At 35.4% G+C, this 27,543-nt stretch overlaps 1 protein-coding gene across 3 annotated transcripts in view; it reads left to right on the top strand.

Annotated features, from left to right (window-relative positions):
* The window catches only part of RNF13 (ring finger protein 13), a 123,817-nt gene that overhangs the window by 42,206 nt on the left and 54,068 nt on the right, over window positions 1-27,543 (top strand). For all 3 annotated transcript variants that reach the window (XM_037061829.1, XM_037061828.1, XM_037061830.1), the window contains one exon: window positions 2,582-2,707. In XM_037061829.1, the coding sequence (XP_036917724.1) occupies window positions 2,582-2,707 (126 nt within the window). The remainder of the gene's footprint in view (window positions 1-2,581; window positions 2,708-27,543) is intronic.

Raw genomic sequence — 27,543 nt, 5'->3', positions numbered from 1 at the left:
CTGCAGCGCTGTTAATATGTTCTGTCCTGATATAGGGGCAGTCTGTCTGTGGAAACCTGTCGAGCTGCAGAATTCTGTTTTGTTCACTTTGCTTTATGTAGAGTCATTAAAGCTTTTTAAAAAATCAACATATTAATATATTGTAAACTTACCACATTATGCATTTGATGATAATTGAGGTATTAGTGTACATCACTATTTTTGTGCCAGGCTTTGTTTAATCATCAGAGAGTTATAAGAACAAAGAGAAGAAAGGTTGTCATCCAGTTTGAGCCCCCCAGGCATCCGTAGTTTTCTTGAGCTTCCTACATAGTATTGGCAGTAAATTCTGTTTTAATAAGATCTTGACTGTGGAATAAGCATCATTTTAATAAGAAGAGTTTGGCCCTAGAGCACAGGTGGCAAACACAAGGCCCGTGGGTGAAATCCGGTTCTCTACCTTGTTTTATCTGGCCAGGCACCTTGTTTCTACCCAGTGGCAGTGCCGAACTCCTTGCCCCGTTCCCCTAGTTAAGGAGTAGTTACATTTATACAGTCCTAAAATTACGTTTGGCCCTTTGAATGCAACCTCGAAGCTGCTGTGGCCTCTGGTGAAAATGAGTTTGACATCCTGCGCCTAGAGGGTGATGCTAGGCCTGTGGATCTCCCTTAAGGCAGCACCTTCTTGGCCACTCCTATTTAAGGGATTTCTGCCAAATTAATTTGAAAAGCCTGTAACTCCTCTTCATAGACTTTGTAGATGAAAGAAAGTAAATTTACATGTAGTTTTAAGTGACTCACACCTGATGGAAGAATAGGAATTAGTAATCTATTTTAGCAAGTTATTGTTTTTTGGCATAATCAATAAGAAAGATAATGTTTAATAATGTAAGACCTTTTTAAAAAATTCAGTTTTTCATTTAATGCTAATAGTGTTTTTGTACTTCTAGCCTATGTGTATTTTTATATATTTTAAGAAAAAATAGTACATACTTGTCATAACACATTCAACAATATAGAAGTGGTTAAAAACAAAAACCTTTTAAAAGTTCCACTTGGATGGTCTGTCCATAACATAAATTTACTGATTCTAAGATACATTTTATTATCCCATATTTTAACATCTCTAAAATTGGGATGTGTTTTTCAGTTGATGTCCACCAGGTTGCAGTCACAATGGTGCTGGCATCCAGGACATGGGAAGTTTGGCCTTAGTTGCTCTTACTGTCTTCTCTTGAGTTATATGCCTTAATAGTACTACCCAGGTTCAGTTTCATTGCTGTAATAAGTGTCTTAAAAAGAAATGTACTGTGTGATTTGGCATTAAAGCAAAAAGTGTGTGTGTACATGAAGGTGCAGAAAAAGCAGCAGGATATAAATTAAACATGAGCGAAGTCAATACCATTGTGGGAATGATAACCACAGTCCTAGTAAAAACAAATGCTTTATGAAATCAAGAGGGAGAACTATTCTATGAGTAAATTCAGGCTTGTTAAACTTTATTCCTGAAACATGTAAAAGCATTCCCTATCACAAGCTAAGCAATAAAACTTCAGGCAGGAGAAATTGCCAAATCCTGTGGAATTTGGTACAACCAATAAACGGTGCAGACTGTTGTTAAGGACATTGTGTCGTAGGTTTTAACTGCTTCCTTTCTTTCTATAAGTGGATTTAATGAATTTGATCATCTTGATGTGTTTATTCAGTGTTTTACATCTTTTGAGATAGTCAATTGGTTTTTCTGTTTTAATCTATTAATATAACATTTAATATTAATAAATTACATTTTATTAATATAACATTTTGTGTTAACAGATACCATTGGTTAATATAACATTTTATATTAATACATTTTCTGATGTCAGAGTATCATTGTAGTTTTGAGAGAGCAATTAGCTAGTTTCTTTTTAAATTAATAATTACCTTATGGCCATCTTTTCCAGTTACTGTATATAGATTAACCGTATTTTTAATGGCTTCATTATTTTTCTCTTGTAAGAATATATTATAGTTTCTCTTACATGAATAAATCATATTAACATCTGCCTTATTGATGTACATGGTATCAGGTTCTTGCTGTTAAAACAGTGTAGTATGGACCACCTTTCCACATACACCTTTATTAACTGAGGGTAGTGTTTCAGTACAACACAGTTCTAGAAATTCTGTGTATTTTCATTGTTTGATAATATAGGAGAAATATAAATGTTAATTTTAAATAAACATAAATAAATGCTTGCAACTACAAAAAATTAATTTTAAATAGGTATTTGCTTGGTTTAGAAATGTCAGTCATTGCTGGGAAATATACCAATATATTAATAATAGTGGCTGTCTTGGGGCTATAGGCTAATGTGTGACTTTTAAAAAAACTTTTAATAGCAAAAAGAGAACTTACATAAAAAAACTAAATGCTTATGAAACCAAGTACTACTTAGAAGTTCTGGGATTGTGAGCAGCTGGAGAGTGAGAAATGTGGTGTTGCCAGATAACTCATCTAACATAGTGCAAAACACATAAAACAGATCCAAAAGTTGTTGATAGAAGCAAGTTGGATTTTTTGGAGTTTGAAACAGAAAAATCACTACCAATTCTCTTTCAGGGTTTTTTGATTAACTCAAAACCAGAGAATGCCTGTGAACCCATAGTGCCTCCACCACTAAAAGACAATTCATCTGGAACTTTCATCGTGCTAATTAGAAGACTTGATTGTAATTTTGATGTCAAGGTAATGTTGTTTTTTAATTTTTTTGTTACTGTTTGTTTCGTTAGTATCTTAAATACTTTCTTGTTTCAGAATGGATTTTAAAAGTTTACACCATTCATTCTGATTAAAAAATGAAAGGAGTGAGGACATAGGAAAATGAGATGGTTGAAGGCAAAAAATATAGGAGCAGGTTTACCTAAGTCTTATTCATTTGCTGTAAAATTGTATCATCTAAGCTTTTAGCAGCCAGTGCAAAGAAAAAGAAGACCCCATCTGTTTCATGATTCACAGATTTAGTATGACTGACAACAAACAAATTGCCTAGTATATAAATAATTACTATTGGCTCTAAGAATTTCCAGGTGATTGTTGGACATCTTTGAACTGTGGTTGAATAGTGGAATCTTGTTTGATCTAATGTGGGAATGGAAATGCTAACCTTTAGTTTTATGTCTTCACCCTTCTACTGTATCTGTATCTATGTTGACATTGGGGTTTCTCTATTGTAGTAAGCTGATCCTGTTACCTTATAAAATTTGTCTCCATAATGTGGTTAAGCTGGTGTTTTAGATAGTAAAACGAAGTCTCCATAGGACTTCCCTCACTATCATCAGTGCTACTATAAAGTCATGTTAGTTTTGGATGCTTTTAATGCTGTTTTTACAAATCTGTTTTTGGACCATGCCTGAGTTTTGTCTCTGCTCCTTTCATTTCCTGAAAGAAATAACACCTCCAAAACAAACTTATTAAAGGAATAAAAATAACTGTAGAGGGATTTGAAAATGTAGAGCACTTTGTAAATAATAGATAACATTACTATTGTATATTAATTACAAACCTAAACTCTCAATTGCCTTTAAATAGGAAATAAATTAGAATTTGGAGTCGAATGTAGTAGATTTCCTGCTCTTCAGAAATTTTATGTTCATAGTAGTTTAAATTTAAACCATTTTAAGATTTGATCCAAAACTAAGCTTTCAGAAATAGAGATTGTTCTAACAAAAATGAAGTATTATTTGATACTTCATTAATTTCTTGCCTCTAAAAAATTAAAAATAAACTAAATGGTGATTCCAAGGTTTATTACACTATTATATTATGTGATTTTTAAAATCCTTACCCAAAGATATGTCTATTGATTCTAGAGAGAGGGGAAGGGGGAAAAAGAGAGAGAGAGAAACATGAATGTGAGAAAAACATCAATCAGTTGCATCTTGTACATGCACTGTCCAGGGATTAAACCTGCAGCAGAGGTATGTGCCCTGACCAGGAATCAAACCTGCAACCTTTTGGTTTTGGGGTAGACGCTCCAACCAACTTAGTCACCAGCCAGGGCTATGCTGTATCATTTTTGGCCTAGGTCAATTTTTGGTAAATAGAAACCAGAATAACTTTATTTTAAATTTTATTTTTTAATTTAATTTTAAATTATATTTTATTGATTATACTATTACAATTGTCCTAATTTTCTCCTTTTGCCCTCCTCCACTCAGCACCCCCCACTACCTCAGGCAATCCCCACACTGTTGTTCATGTCCATGGGTCATTGGTGTAGGTCCTTTTGCGACTCCATTTTCTTTACTGTACTGTACTGTACATCCCCATGGCTACTCCTGTAACTACCAGTTTGTACTTCTTAATCTTCAGGGATTAAGAAACACCCTCTTCACCCATTTCCCCGACATGCCCTCCCATCTGTCAAGCCTCAAAACGCTCTGTGTCCATGATTCTGTCTCTGTTCTTATTTGCTTAGTTAGTTTTTTAGATCCAGTTGTTGATAGGTATGTGTTTACTGACATTTTATTGTTCCTAGTTTTGATCTTTTTCTTAACTGAGTCCCTTTAATATTTCATATATTAGTGCTTTGGTGATGATGAACTCCTTTAGTTTTTTTTGGTCTGGGAAGCTCTTTATCTGCCCTTTATCTGCTAGAATAATGGAAATGACAGACTAAAAACTTACCAGTGTCCTGTGATTTAGGGGTAACCGAGATGGGCAAATAAGGTTGCAAAGGAACGATTTTGGGAGGGTAGGAAATTGCCTTGTTGGTAACATTCTAAAATAGAGCACTTGAAAAATTTTGTTTTGTCTGCTGTTGGGAGAAGTGCATCTGAGCTTTTTAATTTATCTTGCCCTTAAGAGAAACAGCAAAATGCGTATTTAGAAACAGAATTTGGATATGTGGAATGTCCAGAAGGCCAGTAAGAACATTGATCACATGCCAGCTGTTATTCTGAAAACAATCACTTTTACTTACACTGAGAAAAGCTGTATCCTCTGAAAAATAAAGCTCTTTAGAGGAACAGCAAAACAATGTTATTTTGTTTATCTTTGTGAAATGCTTTCTTTACTGTGGCAAGATTATTTGGAAATGTTAGTTTGGGGTTAGTATTTGAAGTTAAACAAAACTTTGCTGGCTCTCTAGCAAATAAATTAACGCTATATTAAATGTTTTAATTAGAAAAACAACTTTTTAGCATTCTGAGACAGAGTGTTCTCCAAGGACTTATATTAACATTTCCATGGGAAATACACCATTTAAAATTTTTCATAAAATACTCTGGTTATTTCAGGAACATTAAAATAATCACAAAATAGAACTTTTCAAAACTACACAAATTTCTGTGTCTATAACCAAATAAAATTAATTATCAGAAGTCTGTCCATTGTCATTATAGTCGGGGTTTTTTAATCTTATGATTTAAATGCAAAGTCAATTCTTTCTTCAAATAGTCAATTTATTTTTAACTGAACTCTAAGGAAGCTTAGTAAACAGAATTGGTGCAGTGCACATACTTCTGCTGAATTTTATTATCATCTACGCTCTAATAATTATTTTTGAAAAATGTGGCTGCAAAACCATATAGCCATCATTAAGAGACTGAAAGGACAGATTATTTTCTCGACTTTTTTTTTTTTGCATGGATGGAGTTGCATGTGGATTGTAGATGATAAGGAATATGTTCATACTCATTTTCAGTTGGAATGTGACATTTACAAAACTTGGTTGTGGTACAAACCCCTATTTTACCTGACTTCTGACTCTCAAGTCACGTTTGTACTTCCCCTGTCCCCTCAACTTTAACCTTCAAAAATTTAGAATGCCCTGGCTAGTGTGGCTCAGTGGATTGAGTGCTGGCCTGCCAACCAAAAGGTCACTGGTTCTATTCCTGGTCAGGGGACATGCTTGGGTTGTGGGCCAAGTCCTCAGTTGGGGGCGTGCAAAAGGCAACCAGTTGATGTATCTCTCACACATCCATGTTTCTCTCCTCTCTTCTCTTCCTCCCTTTCCCTCCCAATAAAAATAAATAAATAAAATCCTTCAAATCCAAAATTAAAAAAAAAAGAATTTAAAATGGAGTAAAGATAGCCTTTTCAACAAATGGTGTTGGGAGAACTGGACATCTACATGCAAAAAAATGAAACTTGAGCACCAACTTACACCATCACCAAAATTAATTCAAGGTGGATAAAAGACTTAAGTATAAGCCGGGAAACCATTAAAGCCCTAGAGGAGAACATTGGCAGGAAAATCTCAGATATTCCACGCAGCAATATTTTTATTGATATGTCCCCTAGAGCAAGGGACATAAAGGAAAGAATAAACAAATGGGATCTCATCAAAATTAAAAGCTTCTGCATGGCTAAGGACAGCAGTATCAAGATAAAAAGAGAGGCAACAGCTTGGGAAAACACATTTGCCAATGATACCTCAGGCAAAGGTTTAATCTCCAAAATATACAAAGTACTCACTCGACTCCACTCAAAGAAGACGAGCAACCCAATTAAAAAATGGGCAAAGGACTTGAACAGACACTTCACCAAGGAGGACATACAGAGGATCCAGAGACACATGAAAAGATGCTCGATATCGCTAGCTGTCAGAGAGATGCAAATTAAAACCACAGTGAGATACCACTTTACACCAGTCAGAATGGCCATGATAAACAAAGAAACAAACAACAAGTGCTGGAGAGGTTGTGGGGAAAAGGGGACCCTAGTTCACTGTTGGTGGGATTGCAGACTGGTGCAACCACTATGGAAAACAGTATGGAATTTTCTAAAAAAACTAAAAATGAACGTGCCTTTTGACCCAGCAATTCCACTACTAGGAGTATATCCTAAGAACAATGAAGCACCAATCCAAAAGAACCTATGCACCCCGATGTTCATAGCAGCACAATTTACGATAGCCAAGAGTTGGAAGCAACCTAGATGCTCATCGGTAAATGACTGGATCAAAAAACTATGGTACATTTACACAATGGAATTCTATGCTGCAGAGAGGAAGAAGGAACTACTACCCTTTGCAACATCATGGATGGAACTGGAAAGCATTATGCTGAGCGAAATAAGCCAGATGGTGAAAGACAAATACCATATGATCTCACCGTTAACAGGAATCTAAACAACAAAACCAACAAGCAAGCAATATATGACCAATGACAGTCAAATACGGAACAAGCTGACAGGGTCCAGAGGGGAGAGGGGAGAGAATCATAGGGGAAAAGGGGATGGACTCACAGGAACAAGTATAAAGGACACATGGACAATAACTAAGGGTGGGGGGTGGAAATGGGAGGGAGGTGGGGAGCCCTGGGGGGGGCAGGGCTGGGAATAGAAGACAGAAAACTGTACGTGAACAAGAATTAAATAAAAATTAAAATAAAAAAAGAATTTACAAGTTTCCATATATGCTGAGTAGTCTCTCCCTGTCTCTTGGTTTTGACTATGTTCTTCATCTGTAACATCTTTTCTCTGCTTCTCTGTCTGGGAAATTGGACTTCCAGGTATAAGATGAAGTGTCATCTCTTATCTGAAACCTTTTTTGATTTTTCTCCATGGAAGAACAGATCACTTCTTTTATATAGTGCTTATTTAATCCTATGTCAGTCTCTTTGAAGGAAAAGGTAATGCTTTAGATTCTCTAGTTCTGGTAACTAGTACACTGTATGGTACTTGGTAGATGATTAATAAATATTTTCAGAATGAACTAATTTAGAAAACCCTAAGGGCTTACAATGAAATTTAACTGGGCTAGGGAATAAATAATATTGGAACCTTCTGTTGGCTTCATGTTCACTTCACTTAATGTTCTTGGGTATTTTTAAATCTAGTTATGTATTTGTCCCACAAATACTTTTCGGTAGGTCTGCATATTTTATGAGAATTTTTAAAAGTTACAATAAACTTTTTAAAGATTATTTGGATCTATACTGTAAGGTCATAATAATAAATATAAAAATATTTTTTGCAAAATTTTGCTATCATATAACAAAGTAGTCCTCCAGTTTTCCTCTGTAGGATTACCTTTCATTGTCGTTTTTCAGGCCTCCTGGCTAATACATTACATGATATTTCCAGAATCGCACTTTTATTTCAGTAGTAGTAAGTAGGTATGACCTTGAGTAGAAACTAACCTCTGTAAATTATCTGGAAGTCATTTAATGTTGTCACTTGATTTTTCTAAGTCTTCTCTATAATCCTACAAAGTAATACATAGCACTTGTTATTAATCTACTTGAGAATTATTTTTAAAAGATTCTACTAAAAGAATGTGTCCAAAGATACTTGGTGAATGGAAACATTTCAACCCATATTATGATTCAAACAACTTTTTGCTGCTAGTTAGTTAATTTACTCATTTGTTTTTTCTCCCACTCTTTAATTGATAAACATAACTGCATTTAATAACTAAGTTTTTTTAGACACAAGTTTATTCAATATTAAAACTTTAACAAATCAAAAAATACTTTAAAATCAGGAATGTAATATTAAATGAAAGAAAAAACCCCAGAGAATTAGTGAATTGCATGTATTTTACCCTAACCCAATGAAGCAGTGTTATTTTGGTAACTTTATTTACATAGCTCTTTCCCACACATTCTTTTGCTTCAAAATTAAGATATTCAGATTACTCAGATACACTGTACATGATGAATGTCTAATTAAGGAGGGAAGATGGGGCTGAAAGGAACAGGGAAAGATAGCTTGTATCATTGAACTTCTGTTATTGAAGTGTCATTTTAGCCCAGTACTGTCTTTTGTGGAGTAGCTGTTCTCCACATGGCCTCTAGTGATACTAAAATAATGTGAGGAAAGAATGGTGTTGGAATGGGATTTAATCTTTGCAGTTGTCTCAGGTTGGTAGAACCGCCCAAACCCAGTGTATATAGCCACGACAGTCAGAAGAGGCCCGGTTCTGAAAACACCCAGTATCTGTATTATGGTGGGCTTTTTCATTTTACTGTGTTTTTAAATATAGCATACACAGAAAAAGTATGAATAATGTATATATGTATAATTTAAATTATAGTAAAATGAATATGAATACTTATTACCTTGCTTTTACGAGAGACCTGTTACTTATTAATGTTAAAGTTGTTAAGTACTTAAAGCAGACAAGTTAAAAACTTTATGAAGTAAATTCTTCATCTTTTAGATTTTATTAATATACAGATCATATTAAACTAGTATTAATATCTGATTTTTATGAAGGAGTTTCCTACTTGTAATATTTTTACAATAATTTTAAATGTTTTAGTAAAGTGATATTAAGTGTTCCATGAAGTGATTGCTTATTAAAGCTGCTCATTCTGTCTTGTGTTTGAAAAGCTTGTGATGGGAAAGATTTCTTGCTAAGGTCAGAGCAAACCCCAGCAGTACAGTGTTTCTTGTTTCTTTATGTAGGTTCTTTTCTTTTTGTTCCATAATATTTATTGTCTTTCCCTCTTACTTGATTCTAGCCTAGAAAACTCATAGGTATATCTTTTCTTACTTCAGCTGCTGTGGAATACAGGGTTTTTTTTTTACAGTACCTCAGAACACCGCAATGAATAGGCAGTATGGGAGGCGCATAATCAGAGATCTGTCACTGGGTGGCGCTGAGCTTCACAATTCTTATTGTAATTGCTCCATCAGTTATTTTTAAGCGCCGTGGGAGTCCCTGGCATACTTGGAAATTCCCAGTAGGCTGATGGCAAGTTCAGAGAGTTATTATTCTTTCAGTGCACAAGAAGTTCTCCCATCAAGCTTTATTTACAGTGGTGGGTGGGTTGAAATAGAACTTCTGCTGTGTTAGGATGAGAAATAATTAAGATTTGATTGGATATGAATCCTATCAGTATCCATAAAAATGTGAACTTAGATTCTTCATTTTAATATGTACTTTAATATACACAGGTAGCTAGAGAATATTATATGGATATTCTTGTTAAACTTATATTGCAATTCTGAAAATTAAATATTTAGGTAGCTTTTAACTAACGTAGTTTAAGTAGGACAGTTCATTTGTAATGAAAATTTTTTTTAAAAGCATCTTTACTTTAAATTAATGGCAAGCATCAGAAATAGCCACACATAAAGGTTTATTTGAATTTTCTTAATGTCACTAAGAAAAAAAGGATTATTTTAGTTTTAACCTTTAGGGCTAATCATATGTCAGAGACAGCATTAAAAGTTCATTGGAAACAGCCACGCTCAAAAGACCTATAACTGTTGACTGACTCTGTGATGGTGTGTTGCAGAATATTATTGCTGCAGTGAGTGGAAAAGTACAAATCTCCTCTCTGATTTCAGGCAACCTACAGAACATTAGGAACTCACTGTATGAGTGGGTTTCAAACATTTGACTGCAGCCCACACTAGGACATTTATTTTTACTCATGCCCCAATATATAACAACACACAGCTGATAATAAAGTTTTATGAAGCAGTATTTTCCTGTACTACTTATGACACTCTAGTATACGGATTTTCTTTTTTTTTTTTTTCGGATTTTCTTTTTATTTAAAAGTTCACCAAGAGCCACTAAATTATTGTATTGCCCACAACTTTTACTACCTCTATATTTAATCAGCTTAACAATAACTCACAACCTTCGGATCAACTTATATATTTAAAAATTACTTTCCCATGTACTAAAGATTGACTTAAATGCTACCACTGAAACATAACAAAGTTGTAATCGATTTTTAAAGTTCCCAGGATTCTGGCTTTTGTTATCTGCCTTACTTGAAACAAACAACTATGCATATAGATACAGATTTTCTGGGCCTTACCAAAATTTTTTCTAATGAAACAAATAAATTTAGCTTTTCTCTAAGCCTAAATAGACATATACAGTTGTGGAGTGCCATTAAAAGGCACATCTCAGAATATCGCCTAAAATATCAGATACTGTAATAAATATCAGATAGTGTCACAAAGCTTCAGTATTAAAATCATGTATTTTTCCTAAGAGTTTTTCTCAACCTTTATAAAAGTACTTAATTTTTTTTTAAGTTTAGAATTCTTAGGTTTACTTCTCTGTTTCTTTGACCCAGGGTAGAATGAAGCTGGAGTGACTACCAGTCATCTCCTAGTAATAAGCACACAGAGAGGAAGTAATATTTGACACTTAACATTAAAGAGAAAAACCAGCTAAGGTCTGGTGAAGCTGTTTATGATTATAAGTCACTGGAAAAGGTCAAATTACACTTGGTGCCATTTACTTGAGCAAGCTGGGAAAATGCAAAATATTACAGTAAAATTTTATTTCACATTGAGTGAAGTAAAATTTCTGGCATCCTTTTAAGGTGAATTAACCAAGCAATGTAAGGAAATTTTATTTTTGTGGCATGTCTTGTTGGGTTGGGTGGATAGACAGTTACCTTAGTTGTGATTTAGTTCGAAGAACAAGTATTTATGTGGGAGAGATTCTCGTGGGCTTGAGATATGTACAGACAAACAAGGTAGTTCTTAAGGAACAAAGTCTGGCATTCAGAATGCTCTAAGTGTTATCAGATCTCTGTTTTTCAAGGTGATAACAAGTTTAGTTTTCTGATAATTAATGTTTTTTAACAAAAACTGTAAGAAAATGATCTTTGTAATTTTAAGGTAATACTTTATAAATTATTCCAAAGTCAGTTTTCTGGTATTGTGATTTTCACTTATCTTCAAGATGTAGTAGGATTTTACTTTTATCTTTTTGAGAAATGGTGAAATTAGTATATTATTTTACTAATGAACCACAGTAATTGAAATTTATTCTACAGGGCAGGGCACAAATAGCACCTCTTTTTTATTACAAAATCTCTTATTACAAAATCATAAGCATATAATTCTGTAACCTAACAATATCACAGGCAGGCACACCATATAACATTTCAGGTGAAATGTTTAAATTAAAACTAGAAATCGTCACACCCACACTATTACCCTACCAACCACACTCACTTAGGAGTTACTTCTGCTGGACCCTGTATTTAAAGTTAATTTATTTACCCTGGCCTGACTAAAATGGATCAGGTTTTTAGAGTACCCAGATGGATATTTAAAAAATAATGCCCCCAAAGCATTATCCTGTTGTGGTTATCATTGTTAGTTATTCACAAGTGTTTTAGACTATTTTAGAATGGCCACATCTTTTATGTCTTATGATTTTCTCTTTCCCACACAGCATTTTCCTATGTGCCCACAAAATATAGTTACCTCACTTACAAAAGTTAATGTCAATAAATGCTGTTTACATGTTTACACGAGCACCAATTAGGAAAATTTCCTAATTGCCTCCAAATTGACCGCTACAGGTAATGTTTTTAATCATTTGTTTTTAATCATTTCAGAATCCAGTCATGGGTCACACATTAAATTAGTTGTCATGTCTCCTTTAATCTTGCAATAGTTTTCGACCCTTTTCCTCCTACTTTTCTATAATTGTGTTTCAGTTTAGATAACTTTTATTGCTTTGTCTTCAGATTTGCTCATCTTCTGTGTTCTCTAATCTTTCATTCAGTGCATCTAGTGAACTTTTCATTTCTGATATGGTGTGTTTCTTCTCTAGAAGTTTTATTTGCATCTTTTAAAAATATGTTTGTGCTAGTGTGCATATATGTGTCTCTTCTATTTTTCTCAGTGTTATATTCATATATTTTGAAAAAGGTTTTATTTATTTTTAGAGAAAGGGAAGGGCGAGAAACATTAATTGGTTCCCTTTACACACCTGCAACTGGGGACCTGGCCCACAACCCAGGCATGTGCCATAACCAGGAATCAAACCGGCAACATTTTCGTTCACAGACTGGTGCTCAGTCCAGTGAGCCACACCAGCCAGGGCAATTCTTTCAAATCCTGTAACATAATTTATAATTTTATTATTTTATCTTCACCCAAGAACATTTTTTCATTGCTTTTAGAGAGAGAACGCGCAAGGGAAAGAGAAACACTGATGTGAGAGGGAAGCATCAGTTGGTTGCTTTCCGTAAGTACCCAGACCATACCCAGATCATGACACCCAGGTTGGGGATCAAACCCACATCTATTCAATTACAGGAAGATACTCCGACCAACTGAACCACACAGACCAGAGCCATAATTTATAATTTTATATAATTTATGTTGTTTCTGTAAATCAATGTAATTATAATAAATTATTGTCTGTAATAGCTGTTCTAAAGTTCTTATCTGCTAATTCCATGTCTGTGTCATTTCTGGGTCTTTTTTTTTTGACTGATTTTTCTCCTGGTTATGTGCCATGTTTTCATGTTTCTTTGCATGTCTGGTAATTTTTGATTGGATATTGGCCATTGTGTTGTTGAGTGTCTGGGTTTCTTTAAAAACAACTATGGGACATGTACATGATGGAGTACTACTTGGCCATAAAAGAAGAAAGTTTTACCCTTTGGAACAGAATAGATGAACCTGGAGAACATTATGCTAAGTGAAATAAGCCAGTCAGAGAAAGACAAATAACATATGATTTCACTCATATTTGATATCAAATGAACAAACTGAACTAACAAGGCAAATGTGGACAGACTCATAGATATAGAGCAGGATGACAGCTGGTGGTGGGGAGGTGATGGGGTGGAGGGATTAAGCAAAAGGGAAAAAGGACTCATGGACAACAGTGTGGTGATTGCTGGGTGGAGGATAGTATAAGGGGACTAAATAGTAGTGGAAAAAATACCATAAAGGTTAAATTTTTTAAAAAGACCAATTCATTTTGTTTTGCTGGCAGTTAAGTCACTTACAGATGAGCTTTGTTCCTTCAAGGCTTGTTTTTAAAGTTTAAGTTGTTCAAGAGTGGCCTTTCCTCAAGGACTGCTGTTTTAGTTCTACTACTAAGTTGTTTCTTCCAGGGTTTCCTCTGAGTGCCCTGGGTGTTCCAGGTAGTTTCCCCTTTCTAACAAAGAGGTCAGAACTTGAAATTCTCCTGACCCTGCTTGAACTCGGAATCGTTCATTTTAAGCTTCCCAATAGTTGTTCTTTCCACGTTAAGATTGTTTTTCCAGCCTCATAGAAACTCACTATGTAAATATACATCTTTATATTCAAACACAGACTCAAGGAGCCCAAATGTAGATTTCTGAGGTGCATTCCCCCACTCTGTGGTACTTTGTATGATTTCAGTACTTTCAAAGATATCCAGGATTTTATTAAGGTCTAACACATGGTCTATCCAGAAGAATGTGCACTTGTAAAGAATATTTATTGTTGAGTGCAATGTTGAATAGATGTTTGTTAGGTCTAGTCAATTATAGTGATGTTTAAGTCAGAGACCCCCAACCCCAACCTGTCTGCATGGGGAACTCGCCTGAGTTTCTCCTCCTGACCCCATCTCCTGAGTTCTGCCCGACCACTGTCTATGGAAAAACCAGTCCTTGGTGCCAGAAAGGTTGGGGACCACTGGTTTAAGTCTTCTTCTGTACCTTGTTGATCTTTTGACTAGTTCTAATCACTGTAGACATTCTCTATTACTGAAGTTTCCCACTACTGTTGATAGAATTTTTTCTATCAGGTCTCAGTTCTTGCTTCATGTATTTTGGAACTCTGTAATTAGGTGTATAAATACTTGTAAGTAGGTATATAAATGTTTCTTGATTGAAAACATCATAAAGAGGTGTTTTTTGGTCTCAGTAACAATTTTTATCTTAAAGTCTAGTTTTGTACTATTTGCATGGTACATGTTTTTTTCTTTTATTTTCAAGCTATTTATGTCTTTGAATTGTGAGTCTAATAGATAACACATAGATTAATCATGTTTTTAAAAATATTTATTTATTTTTAGACAGAGAGGAAGGGAAGGAGAAAGAAAGGGAGAGAAGCATCAGTGTGTGGTTGCCTCTCGTGTGTCCACTACTACGACCTGGCCTGCAACCCCAGGCATGTACCCTAATTGGGAATCAAGCCTGCAACCCTTTGGTGTATCAGAGGATGCTCCAACCAACTGAGCCACTTGGCCAGGGCATGAACCTTTTTTTTAAAACAAAAAATGGCAACAAAAAATCTTCATACTGTTTTCATAATACTTACATAGTTATATTTACTGATACTTTTTATTTTGTGTAGATTCTGTTATTTTTTATAGGGCTACTGATAGAATCTTTCAGTTTTTCTTTGTTTTCACTTTTACCTTTTTTTAGATTGTTCTGTCTTTTTTAAATGATTTTTTTCTTGTGTTTTCTATTATAGTTGTCCCAATATTTTCCCCTGTTGCCCCCCTCCACCTAGCCCACCCCTCTTTCCCACAGTCAGTCCCCTGTTTGTTGTCTTTGTTCATGGGTCATTCATGCATGTTCTTTGACTAATCCCTTCCCTTTCCTTCTACCATCCCCCCCACCTTCCTCCCCTCTGGTTCTATTTTTCTTGTTAGTTTATTTTGTTCGTTAGATTCCGGTGATAAGTGCGGCCATATGGTATTTATCTTTCATTGATTGGCTTATTTCACTTAGTATAATAGCCTCCATTTCCATCCATGCTGTCACAAAAGGTAGGAATTCCTTCGTTCTTTCTACTACGTAGTATTCCAATATGTAAATGTACCACAGTTTTTTTATCCACTCATCTACTAATGAGCTTTTAGGATGTTTCCAGCACTTGGCTATTGTAAATAATGCTGCTATGAACATTGGGGTGCATAAATTGTTTTGAACTAGTGTTTCAAGATTCTGAAGGTATAATCCCAGGAGTGTAATTGCTCTGTCATATGGCAGTTCCATTTTTAATTTTTTGAGGAAATTCCGTACTGTTTTCCACAGTGGCTGCATTCCCACCAATGGTGCACTGGGGTTCCCTTTTCTCCACATCCCCCCCAGCACCTGTTGTTTATTAATTTATTGATGATAACCATTCTGACAGTGTAAGGTGGTATCTCATTGCAGTTTTAGTTTGCATCTCTCTGATGGCTAGTGATGTTGAGTATTTTTTCATACGTCTATGGGCGATTTGTATGTCCTCCTTGGTGAAGTGTCTATCCAGGTCCTTTGCCTATTTTTTTTAAAAGATCTTATTCTTTATTTTTAGACAGAAGGGAAGGGAGAGAAAGAGGGAGAAAAACACTAATGTGTGGTTTCCTTTCATATGTCCCCTACTGGGCACATGGCCCACAGCCCAGGCATGTGCCCTGACTGGGAATTGAATAGATGACTTTTTGGTTCATAGGCTGATACTCAATCCACTGAGCCACACCAGTCAGAGTGCTTCACCCATTTTTATTTGGGTTGTTTTTCTGGTGTTAAGTCATGTAAGTTCTGTATATATTTTGGCGATTAAACTCTTGTCTGATGTATCATTGGCAGATATGTTCTCCTATGCAGTTGGTTCTTTTTGCATTTTGATGATGGTTTCTTTAGCCATGCAGAAACCTTTTAATTTGATGTTCCATTTGTTTATTTTTTCCCTTGCCATAGGAGATAGTATCAGGAAAAATACTGCTACGTGGGGTGTCTGAAATTTACTGCCTATTTTCTGCTAGGACTTTTATGATATCATCACTTATTTTTAAGTCCTTTATCCGTTTTGATTTTATTCACCTTCATCTATGAAGGATAGTTTTGCTGGATATGGAATCCTAAACTCAAGTGTTTCTTCTTGTAGCCTTTTCATAGATTTATCTAAGTAGATAATTATGTAAACTTGCAAGTAAAGAGTATCTTCCCTTTTTTTGTAATCTATGTTTATTCTTTCTCTCTTTCCCTTCCTCTCCTTTTCTCTCTTTCCTCTATTTTTCTTCCCTTCTACTCTCCCACCATATTATTCAAGAGAAAGCTTCCAGTGTTTTATCAGAAAATATGTTGTTAATTGTCAGGTTTTTATAGATAACACTACTAACAGGAAATTTTAATTTTAAAATATTTTCAAATACTAATTTAAATGTGAACCCAGGTTTCATTCTTGGGCTGGAAAGCAGATTGAGAGCAAAAGAAAATAAAGATGCTTTAAAGTCACTGAAGGTAGTAGATGATTAAATGGGAGTTCAAGAAAATGTAGTCATTCTCTTCCTAGTCGTTAAGTACTCAATATACATCTCACAATAGGTGTATTTTTAAAATACTATTACTAAGCTAAGATAGTTGAATTTTCTTAATATTTATTATGTCTTCCTCTTCTATTCTTATTGCTTTATTGTTTTAGTAAATAAAATTATAACTTGTCACTTATATTTCTCTTTATATCACTTATATTTCTATTCTGCATGAATACTTACAATCTGATGTATTTTGGTATATTCTTGTAAGTTCCTAATTATAATGAATTACCTTTTCACACTTCTAATAAAACTGCAGAAATAATGAACTCTGCTAAAAATTGTATTACCATCAATTTTAGAAATAAATATATTTAAAATGGGTTCTATTCTGAAGCAAACATCTTTTGACTATCACCTAAAGATAGAAACACTGCGGATCTATAAGAGATGTGTATGTGCTGGTCATAAAGTATCACCTGTCTGTCTGAAGAAATTCTGATTCTGAGCTTGCCTTTTCAGTTCACAAATTATTCTTTATGCAAGGGAAAGACAACACTATCATTCAATTAAAGACTTTAGTACTTGAAACACATTTCAAATAAAACATATTCTTGTTCTACAAGGCAAGAGTGTCTGCTTTCGCTGCTTTTATTCAACATAGTTTTGGAAATTCTAGGCACAGTGGTCAGACAAGAAAAAGAAAAAAGGCATATTCCAAATTGGAAAGAAGGAAGTAAAACTGTCATTGTTTGCAGATGACATGATACTTTACATAGAAAATTCTCAAGACTCCACCAAAAAACTACTGGTCGTAACAAGTGAATTTGGCAGAACAGTGGGATGCAAAGTTAACATTTAAAAATCAAAGGTACTTTTGTACACCAATGATGAAATATCAGAAACAGAAATTAAGAAAAAAATCCCATTTACTATAGCAACAAGAAAAATAAAGTACCTCGGAATAAACCTAACCAAGGAGGTAAAAGACCTGTACTCAGAAAACTACAGAACAATGAAGAAAGAAGTTAAGGAAGACATAGGTAAATGGAACCATGTACCGTGTTCATGGGTTGGAAGAATTAAAATCATCAGAATGTCCATATTACCCGAAGCAATTTATAGATTCAGTGCAATCACTATTACAATACCAATGACATATTTCAAAGGCATAGAACAAACATTTCAAAAATTTATATGAAACCATAAATGACCCCAAATAGCCTCAGAAATTTTGAGAAAGAAGAACAAAGTAGGAGGGATCACAATACCTGATATCAAACTATGTTATAGGGCCACTATAATTGAAACAGTCTGGTACTGGCATAAGAACAGACACATGGACCAATGGAACAGAATAGAGAGCCCAGAAATAAATCTATGTCTCTGTGGTCAATTAATATTTGACAAAGGGGGCAAAAGCATAAAATGGAGTAAAAAATAGCCATTTCAACAGTGGTGTTGGGAGGTGCAACATGCAAAAAAATGAAACGCTACCACCAACTTACACCATACACAAAAATAAACTCAAGTTGGATAAAAGACTTATATAAGTCGTGATACCATAAAAGTCTTAGAGGAGAACATAGGCAGGAAAATTTCAGATATTCTACACAGCAGTATTTTCACCAATATGTCCCTAGAGCAAGGGATGTAAAGGAAAGAATAAACAAATGGGATTACATCAAATTAAAAAGCTTCTGCACAGCTAAAGAAAACAGCAGTAAAGTGAAAAGGGACGAGGGTGCGATCTGCAAAACAAAGAACTCACATGACTTCACTCCAGGAAGACAAACAACCCATTAAAAAATGGGCAAAGAACCTGAACAGATGCTTCTTCAAGGACATACAGAGGGCCCATACACATGTGAAAGGATGCTTAACATCACTAGTCATCAGAGAGATGCAAATTAAAGGCAAAATTAGGTACCTCTTCACACCAGTCAGAATGGTCATCATAAACAAATCAACAAACAACAAGTTCTAGCAGAGTCATAGAGAAAAGGGAGCCCTAGTACACTGTTGGTAGGAATGCAGACTGGTACAGCCACTGTGAAAAACAGTATGAAATTTCCTCAAAAAATTAAAAATGGAACTGCCTTGTGACCCAGCGATTCTACTGCTGGGAATATACCATAAGATTCCTGAAACACCAATTCAGAAGAACCTGTGTTCATAGCAGCGTTATAATAACAGCCAAAATTTTGAAACAGCCTAAGTGCCCAGTAGATGAGTGGATCAAAAACTGTGGTACATTTACACGGTGGAATACAATACAGCAAAAAGAAGGAATTCTTACTTTTTGTGACTGCATGGATGGAACTGGAGAGTATATGCTAAGTGATATAAGCCAAGTGGTGAAAGACAAACACCATGTGATTTCATCTATAAGTGGAACCTAATCAACAAAACAAATGAGAGAGCAAAATAGAACGAGACATAAAGAACAAACACAGTGACCAGAGGGGAGGATGGGAGGGCAGAACAGGTGAAAGAAAGTGAAAGGTCAAATCAAGGAACGTGTATAAAGGACCCAGGGAGAAAGACAACAGCGGGGGGAATGGGCATTGAATGTGGGAGGTAGGGAGTGGGCAGGGCAGTGGAGAGTAGTGGGGGAAAATGGGGACAATTGTAATTGAACAACAAAAAAAATATTTTTTAAAATTTTTGATCCAAGTGTGTCTTATTTTATATGAGCATCCAGACTATTGTCAAATACAATAATTGGATTCTCTTTCTAATAAACATTTTTAAAAGATTTATTTATTTAGTATTAGAGAATGGGGAAAGGAGGGAGAAAGAGAGGGAGAGAAACATCAGTGTGTGGTTGCGTCTTGCGTGCCCCCGATTGGGGACCTGGTTCGCAACCCAGGCATGTGCCTTGACTGGGAATCGAAGCAGTGACCCTTTGGTTCGCAGGTTGGCACTCGATCCACTGAGCCACACCTGTCAGGGCTAGTTGGGTTCTTTTCAAATTTCTTTTCCATCAAGGAAAGTCACCTCTTGCATTTTTACCACTTTTTCAGGGGTATAGCTCAGAAATAGACACTGGTCTGCTTATTAGTAGTGTCTCCTCCTGGGGAAACAACAAAGTACACTTGACTCAGTTCATGTGTAGATGTTAAAGTGTGTTGAAGACAATAGGAAATTTTAAAAGTATGAGTGGATTACGTTTTATTAGAAGTGTGTTTTCAACAACCAGTTGGCTATTTTTCCAAATATTTGTTGAAAGAATAAATTATTTAATTTGCTGAAAGTGTCTAAATTTTTATCCCAAGTTCTGATCTGTCAAATTCTACCTACCTGAGAAATGTATGCTACCTCTCAAATTTCATGTGTTCGGAATCCCTCTTCTTCTTCAGGAAAATAAGGCCTGCTTCTCAGCTTCCTCATTTCGGGTTAAGTGCAGTACCCCAGTTTTCCAGGTTCAAAAACTGGTTCCTTAGTTACAACAGCTTCTAAGTCTTCAGTCTGTCCTCTCCATATCAATCCAATCGCTACCAGATTGTTCCAAAACCCTGCTTTAATCGTGTCCACCCCTTATTTAGGTGTCCAGTGTGAACCCTTGACAGAGGAGACCAACCCTTTACTTTTCTGAATGCCCCTCAAGATATGGCACAGTCTGTCCCCTTTTTCTCTCCCCCTCCTCACCTCTGACTCTCCAACAGCAACAGTAAAATCCAGTAACAATGACAATAGTAATAACTAGCACTTATTAATATGTGGTGGGCACTGAGCACTATTTTAAATGCTTTACATAAAGTCACTTAATCCCAGAACTACTATCATTTTACAGAAGTTATTTGCCTAAGTTTATATAGTTTGTATACGACAGAGTCGGAATTTGAATTCAGGCGATCTAGTTCCAAGTGGCTATACTTTTAACTCATCTGCTGACCTTCCTTTCAGTAACACTTGTCTTTACTTAGTGAGGTCACTCTTTGTGTTTTTGTTTGTTTGTTGTTTTTAATATGTCTGGCTAGATCTCGCCTTTTGTTTTATTATTTCTATGTCTCATATGAGAAATTTTCCCCAACTTTTTTCACTGTAAACCCAAATTTCCTGTTTGTGTTAAAGTACAATTCACATTCCACAAAGTCTGCTATAGGTATTTCAGTCCACAACCTTTTCTCCTCTTAAGCACTTTTCCAGCATTCTACCACAATGTTTCAGCACATTTCTTGGCTTATACTCTGTTTTGTTTATAGTAGTTCCTACTTCTCTGTATGGGATGCATTCCAAGACCCCCAGTGGATGCCTGAAACCATTCGTAGTACTGAATATGTACATACACATGTTTTTTCTTAAAAAACATGTGTATGTCTTACTACACATATGTAATACCTATGATAAAGTTTAATTCATAAGTCAGGCGCATTAAGAGATTAACGACAATAGCTAAAAATAGAATAATTATAACAAAGTACTGTAATAAAACTTACATGAATGTGTTCTCCTTTCTCTTGTAACTGATCAGTTNTTCAGCACATTTCTTGGCTTATACTCTGTTTTGTTTATAGTAGTTCCTACTTCTCTGTATGAGATGCATTCCAAGACCCCCAGTGGATGCCTGAAACCATTCGTAGTACTGAATATGTACATACACATGTTTTTTCTTAAAAAATATGTGTATGTCTTATTACACATATGTAATACCTATGATAAAGTTTAATTCATAAGTCAGGCGCATTAAGAGATTAACGACAATAGCTAAAAATAGAATAATTATAACAAAGTACTGTAATAAAACTTACATGAATGTGTTCTCCTTTCTCTTGTAACTGATCAGTTAATCCGCATGGCTGCTGACTTGGGTTGATACTGTCCAGCACATCCACGCTATATGCACTGGAATGAATTATGTCCCAGGAGGGATGGAGAGGGCCTGAGAAAGATTTCATCATGCTACTCAGAGCAGCACATGATTTAAAACTTATGAATTGTTTACTTATGGAATTTTTCATTTAATTATTTTAGACTGTAGTTGATCATAGGTAACAAACTGTGGAAAATGAAACGGTGGATAAGGGGGTGGCTAACAGTGTAGGCCTTATTTTTCCCCCAAGATTTCAAGAGAAGTGTTACCTGAGTCTCCATGCTTTCTCATTTCAATTCCTTTTTTCCAGACATTTAAAAGAAATGGTAAATAAGCTTAGTAATCCTGGTTCTCATCCTGGGAAATCCCAAGTTTATCTAATCAAATAATGTTCTATTCAGATCTCAGCTCTCCCCATGTGTAACCTTAGAGCAGTTTTGTTTACCCATATTTTCTTATTTTTAAAATATAGAAAAGAATATCTGCATTGTAGAGTTGTGTTAGTTATTAGAACTAAATATATAAAGATCCAGCATGTAAAGGCTTCCTTTATTCATATAGCCTTTTGTCTGTAGCCTTGTTAAATAGAGTTTATCTAAACAGTTTTCCCCAACTCTGCATGCCTATATGTCCTTTAAAAGATCTCTACTCAAGATTATCCTCACAGCATAATCAAGACCACTGCATTTGTGTCAGTATGACCAATTTGTACAGACTGGAAATAAGATGTCTCTTCCAGGCTTTCTTTTAGTCCCTGTCTTATTGTAGACTCTTCTATTAGCAGTTTCCTATCTCCTGACATATTGTCTATAATAATAAACCCAGCAGTCTTACATTTCTTTAAAACTCTTGGTTAAGTGCCACCTGTTCTGCATTATTTCATTGCAGGTAGTTTTTTGATTAGATATGTTGCATTTACCATAATTGGTACTAATAGTTCTGATCAGTCCCTTTAAAAAGGAAGTTTGGCAATACAGTTCAGAAAGCTTTTTAATGTGGTTTTTATTTTTTTATGGTGATTTTAGAATTTAGATTTGTTCATTATGCATGGTTTTTAATTCATGAGTTTTTGAGTTCTTTCATCTGACACTATGTAAGGTTGTAATTTGTGAATGTGAAACTTTGCACATGTTTACTAAATGATTTAAGTTTTATTTCTGCTTCATGTGTTTGTAAAGTAACAGTTGCTGCTTATTTAAAAATGTAATTTAATTTGACTGACACATGAGTTTTTTAGTTCATAAACCTGAGTATATTTTTCTTATTTGTATTCATAAGCGTGTTGGTCCATATGTTAATTTGTTTCTTCATTTAATTTATTGCATTTTAGAAATCAATGAGACAACAACAAAAAACCTGGGGGAGACTTCTTGTTATAATTTTGAAAGCATATTTCTGGTTTTTGTAATTTACTCTTGTAAATTACCTACAAGGATTTCTTCTTATATTAGTGTTTTCTGTTCTAGGAATTTTATTATTACTTTTTAGCCGAGAACAGCTTTTGATGTCAATATAATTTTATCTTATATTTATGGAAGCAGTGACAGTTTGAATATGTAAAAGAAACATTTCTCCTCAGTTACTTGATGTAGTTTTAAGACTCTAATGGCTAGATTTATTTACACACATAGCAGATCGTTTGTATTAGTTTTTCTGAACAACCTGGGGAGTCAGTAAGCCTCTTGTAAAATTGATGATTAGTTTGTCCCCTCTGTCCAGGAAAATTTACATATAGATACCTGCAGGAGATTTAAGGATGCCAGTAAGGCTAGTTTTGGAAATGGAATAGTACATGTTTCTATAAGTACTTATAATTTAAGGTACTATATAGATTTTTAAGAAAAATATAAATACACTGATATAAATACTCCAAGCAATGCACAGTTATGTGAGTGCTTGGGAACAGTGTGTGGAACAGGGCATGGGGTGAGGGTGAGGGGGCTTCATGGAGATAACGGAATTTGAAGGCCTGATAGGCATACAGAAAAGAAGCCTGCCCCAAGCAGAGAAAATAGCCTGAGCAAATAGAAAGGCAAGAAGGTACCTGACTATGTTTAGATACTATATCTAAGGTACTATATCTATGTTTAGATATCCAGGAATATTGAGATCTTTTTGAGAAGAATGATTGTTTCTGATTCACCTTTGAGTTGTGCACTGTGCCCAGCACACAATACCTTACTTGTTCTGTAAACTTAATGAATACTTATTGAACCACATTTTTTGTTCTATATCATCCTTCTGAGAGCACCTTTCTCTGTGTGCTAATGTGTTGTGTCTTTGTTCACAAATATGTATTTTGCAGGAAAACAGTTAAATCATGTGATCTCAGCGACTCACATGCATTAGTTGGCTTTAAAAAGAAAAACAGACTTCTTTTAGATCAGCAGAGAACAGTTTTTATATAAATTTTATATTTCTTAAATTGTATCTATGTTATAACCTGGATCTCTGGAACAGTTTTTTAGATTTACGAAGAAAACATTTCTCCTCAGTTACTTAGTTAGCTTTTGGGGAAGTTAAAATTTAAGTCATTAAAGCAGCAGGTAAACTAATAGCAACCCCAACCAAATATACTTTTGTTTAAATAACAGCTAAATGAAGTCTGTACTTTTATGGTAATTTAATGAATAAATAATAGATAAATATATAAGTAAGAAATAAGGTTCAGACTTCCAGCCAAATGGAGGAGTAGGTAGACACACTGTGCCTCCTCACACAACCAAAAGAAGGACAACAACAAATTTAAAAACAAAAACCAATCAGAACTGACAGAAAATCAAACTTACATAGGTCTGACAACCAAGGAGTTAAAGAAGAAACATTCATCCAGACCAGTAGGAAGGGCAGAGTCAGGCAGCCAGGTGGTGAGGGCATGTGGGAAGGCAGCAGCTGGCACACCAGGCAAGGTGGTGGCTTGCAGACTGGGCAGTCCCACATTCACTTGCAGATAAACTGGGAGGAACAACTGGGAAGCGAGCCAGACCATGAAACTGAGGGTTCCAGCTTGGGGAAATAAAGCCTCAAAACCTCTGACTGAAAACACCTGTGGGGGTTGAGGCAGTGGCAGGAGAAACTCCCAGCCTCACAGGAGAGTTTGTTGGAAAGATCCACAGGGCCCTAGAATGTACACAAACCCATCCACCCAGGAATTAGCACCAGAAGGGCCCAGTTGGATTGGGGGAAGCAGGAAAGTGACTGAAAACAGAGAACGGAGCAAGCAGCACTGTCTCCTCTCGGACCCCTCCCCCACATACAGCATCACAGTGCAGCAATGTGGGTTGCCCTGCCCTGGTGAACACCTAAGGCTCCACCCCTTACTGTGTAACAGACGCACCAAGACAAAAAAAAATGGCCCAAATGAAAGAATAGTTCAGAGCTCCAGAAAAAATACATCTGGGGCTTTGAAGACAGCCTATCAGATGCACAGTTCAAAACACTGGTAATCAGGATGTTCCAGGAACTCACTGGGTACTTCAACAGCATAAAAAAGACCAGCAATGAAAGTTGCATTATGCGAAATAAAGAAAAATCTATAGGGAACTGACAGTGACAGGAAGGAAACCAGGGCTCAAATCAACAGTTTGGAGCAGAAGGAAGAAAGAAACATTTAACTAGAACAGAATGAAGAAACAAGAATTCAAAAAATGAGGAGAGGCTTAGGAACCTCCAGGGTATCTTTAAACATTCCAACATCTGAATCATGGGGTTGCCAGAAGGAGAAGAGGAAGAGCCAGATATTGAAAACTTACTTGAAAAAATAATGAAGGGAATTTCCCCAATCTATCAAAGGAAATAGACTTCCAGGAAGTCCAGGAACCTCCAAGAGTCCCAAAGAAGTTGGACCCAAGGAAACACACACCAAGGCACATCATAATTACATTACCCAAGATTAAAGATAAGGAGAGAATCTAAAAAGCAGCAAGGGAAAAGGAGACAATTACAAAGGAGTTCTCATTAGGCTGTCAGCTAATTTCTCAAAATAAGCCTTGCAGACAATAAGGGGCTGGAAAGAAGTATTCAACGTCATGAAAGTCAAAGGCCTACATCAGAGATTACTCTATCCATCAGAACTATCATTTAGAATGGAAGGGCAGATAAAGTGCTTCCCAGATAAGGTCAAGTTCAAGGAGTTCATCATCACCAAGCCCTTATTTTATGAAATGTTAAAGGGACTTATCTAAGAAAATGAAGATCAAAACTATAAACAGTAAGATGATGACAAACTCACAGCTATTAACAACCAAACCAAAAAAAAGACTAAGCAAACAACTAGAATAGGAACAGAATCACAGAATTGGAGATCACTTGGATGGTTATCAGTGGGGAAATGGGAGGGGGACAGAAGGGGAAAAGGTACAGAAACTAAGTAGCATAAATGGTAGGTAGAAAATAGCCAGGAGAGGTTAAGAATAGTATAGCAAATGGAGAAGCCAAAGAACTTATATGTACGACCCATGGACATGAATTAAGTTAGGGGGGTAAATGTGGGTGAGGGGGGTGTGCAGGGCAGAGGCGAATAAAGGGGGGGGGGAATGGCAAACTGTAATAGCGTAATCATTAAAATATATTTAAAATTTTAAAAATAATAAACACATTAAAAAGATTTTAGTATTTTAAGGATCATTTTAATTAAAAGATAACCATAAAAAAGAAATAAGGTTTAGAAATCATATTGTTTTTAAGAGTTTTTTCTCCCATCCCTTGAAAAATGGTAATATCTATGGGGAAGAAGTCATGGGGCTGACATTTCCTCAATTTTATTTGAATAAGAAAATTCACCTAAAAATACAACATGTAGACAATGACAAAAAATAGTGAACTTAACGTCTTGATTATTGACCTTTTCTTACATAACTGCAAAACATTCCTTTAACAGTTTTGTCGACTGGTTGATTTCCTTACCATTATTCCTAACATTAAGCAGTAGGTACTGTGTTGGTCCACTATTTATGTTATTTTAATCAGGTTTTAAAAAATCTCTAATTTTCTCTCTTGTATTTATAATATAATATGAGCTGTATTTTATTCACTTACTCATTCAAGAAATATTTAATGCATCCCTACTTTATCTGACTATTTCATAGATGCTATAGAGACTGTAAAGATGAACAAAATATTAGTTCTTTGAGGCAATCTTATCTCCGACAATTCAATTTTTTTCAATGATAGGATGAAAGTATTCTGATTAATCTACACTATTGTCTCTTTTACAGACCCAACTTGCATTGCAAAGTCATTTTAGAGAAGTCAAGGATTATATAGAGGAGAAATTTACTCTGTGCAGAACCAACTTGTCGGTTTGTGGTTGAATCCATGAGCTTCATCCTTTTACCTAACACTCAGATTCAGTCTGTCTGAATACGTGGCTATTCTTTTGACTCTTGCGAACTCAGTTCTTTGAGCTTTCCCTTAGTCTTTGGAACTTGATTCAGATTTTACTTTTGTTGAATTATAGTAGAGTTGTGAATTATTACAGTGCTGATAACTAAAACAGAATATTAGACCTTCTGGAAATTAAAAAAATAATTTCCCTATTCTTTATAAGTATAAGTATCATAAAGAAACACTTTGAGATCCCTGGCTGGTGTGGCTGATTAGATTGAGTGTGGACCTGCAAACCAACGGGTTGCTGGTTCAATTCCCAGTCAGAATACATGCCTGGGTTGCAGGCCAGGTCCCCAGTAGGGGACACGTGAGAGGCAACCACACACTGATGTTTCTCTCTTTCTCTTTCTCCCTTCTTTCCCCTCTCTCTAAAAATAAATAAATAAAATCTTAAAAGCAATAAAAGAAGAAATACTTTGAGAAACT

Source organism: Sturnira hondurensis, unplaced genomic scaffold (assembly GCF_014824575.4).
Source record: "Sturnira hondurensis isolate 20B ecotype Veracruz unplaced genomic scaffold, ASM1482457v3 Scaffold0013537, whole genome shotgun sequence".
Taxonomy (NCBI): Eukaryota; Metazoa; Chordata; class Mammalia; order Chiroptera; family Phyllostomidae; genus Sturnira; species Sturnira hondurensis.
This window is presented reverse-complemented; position numbering and strand designations above follow the sequence as displayed.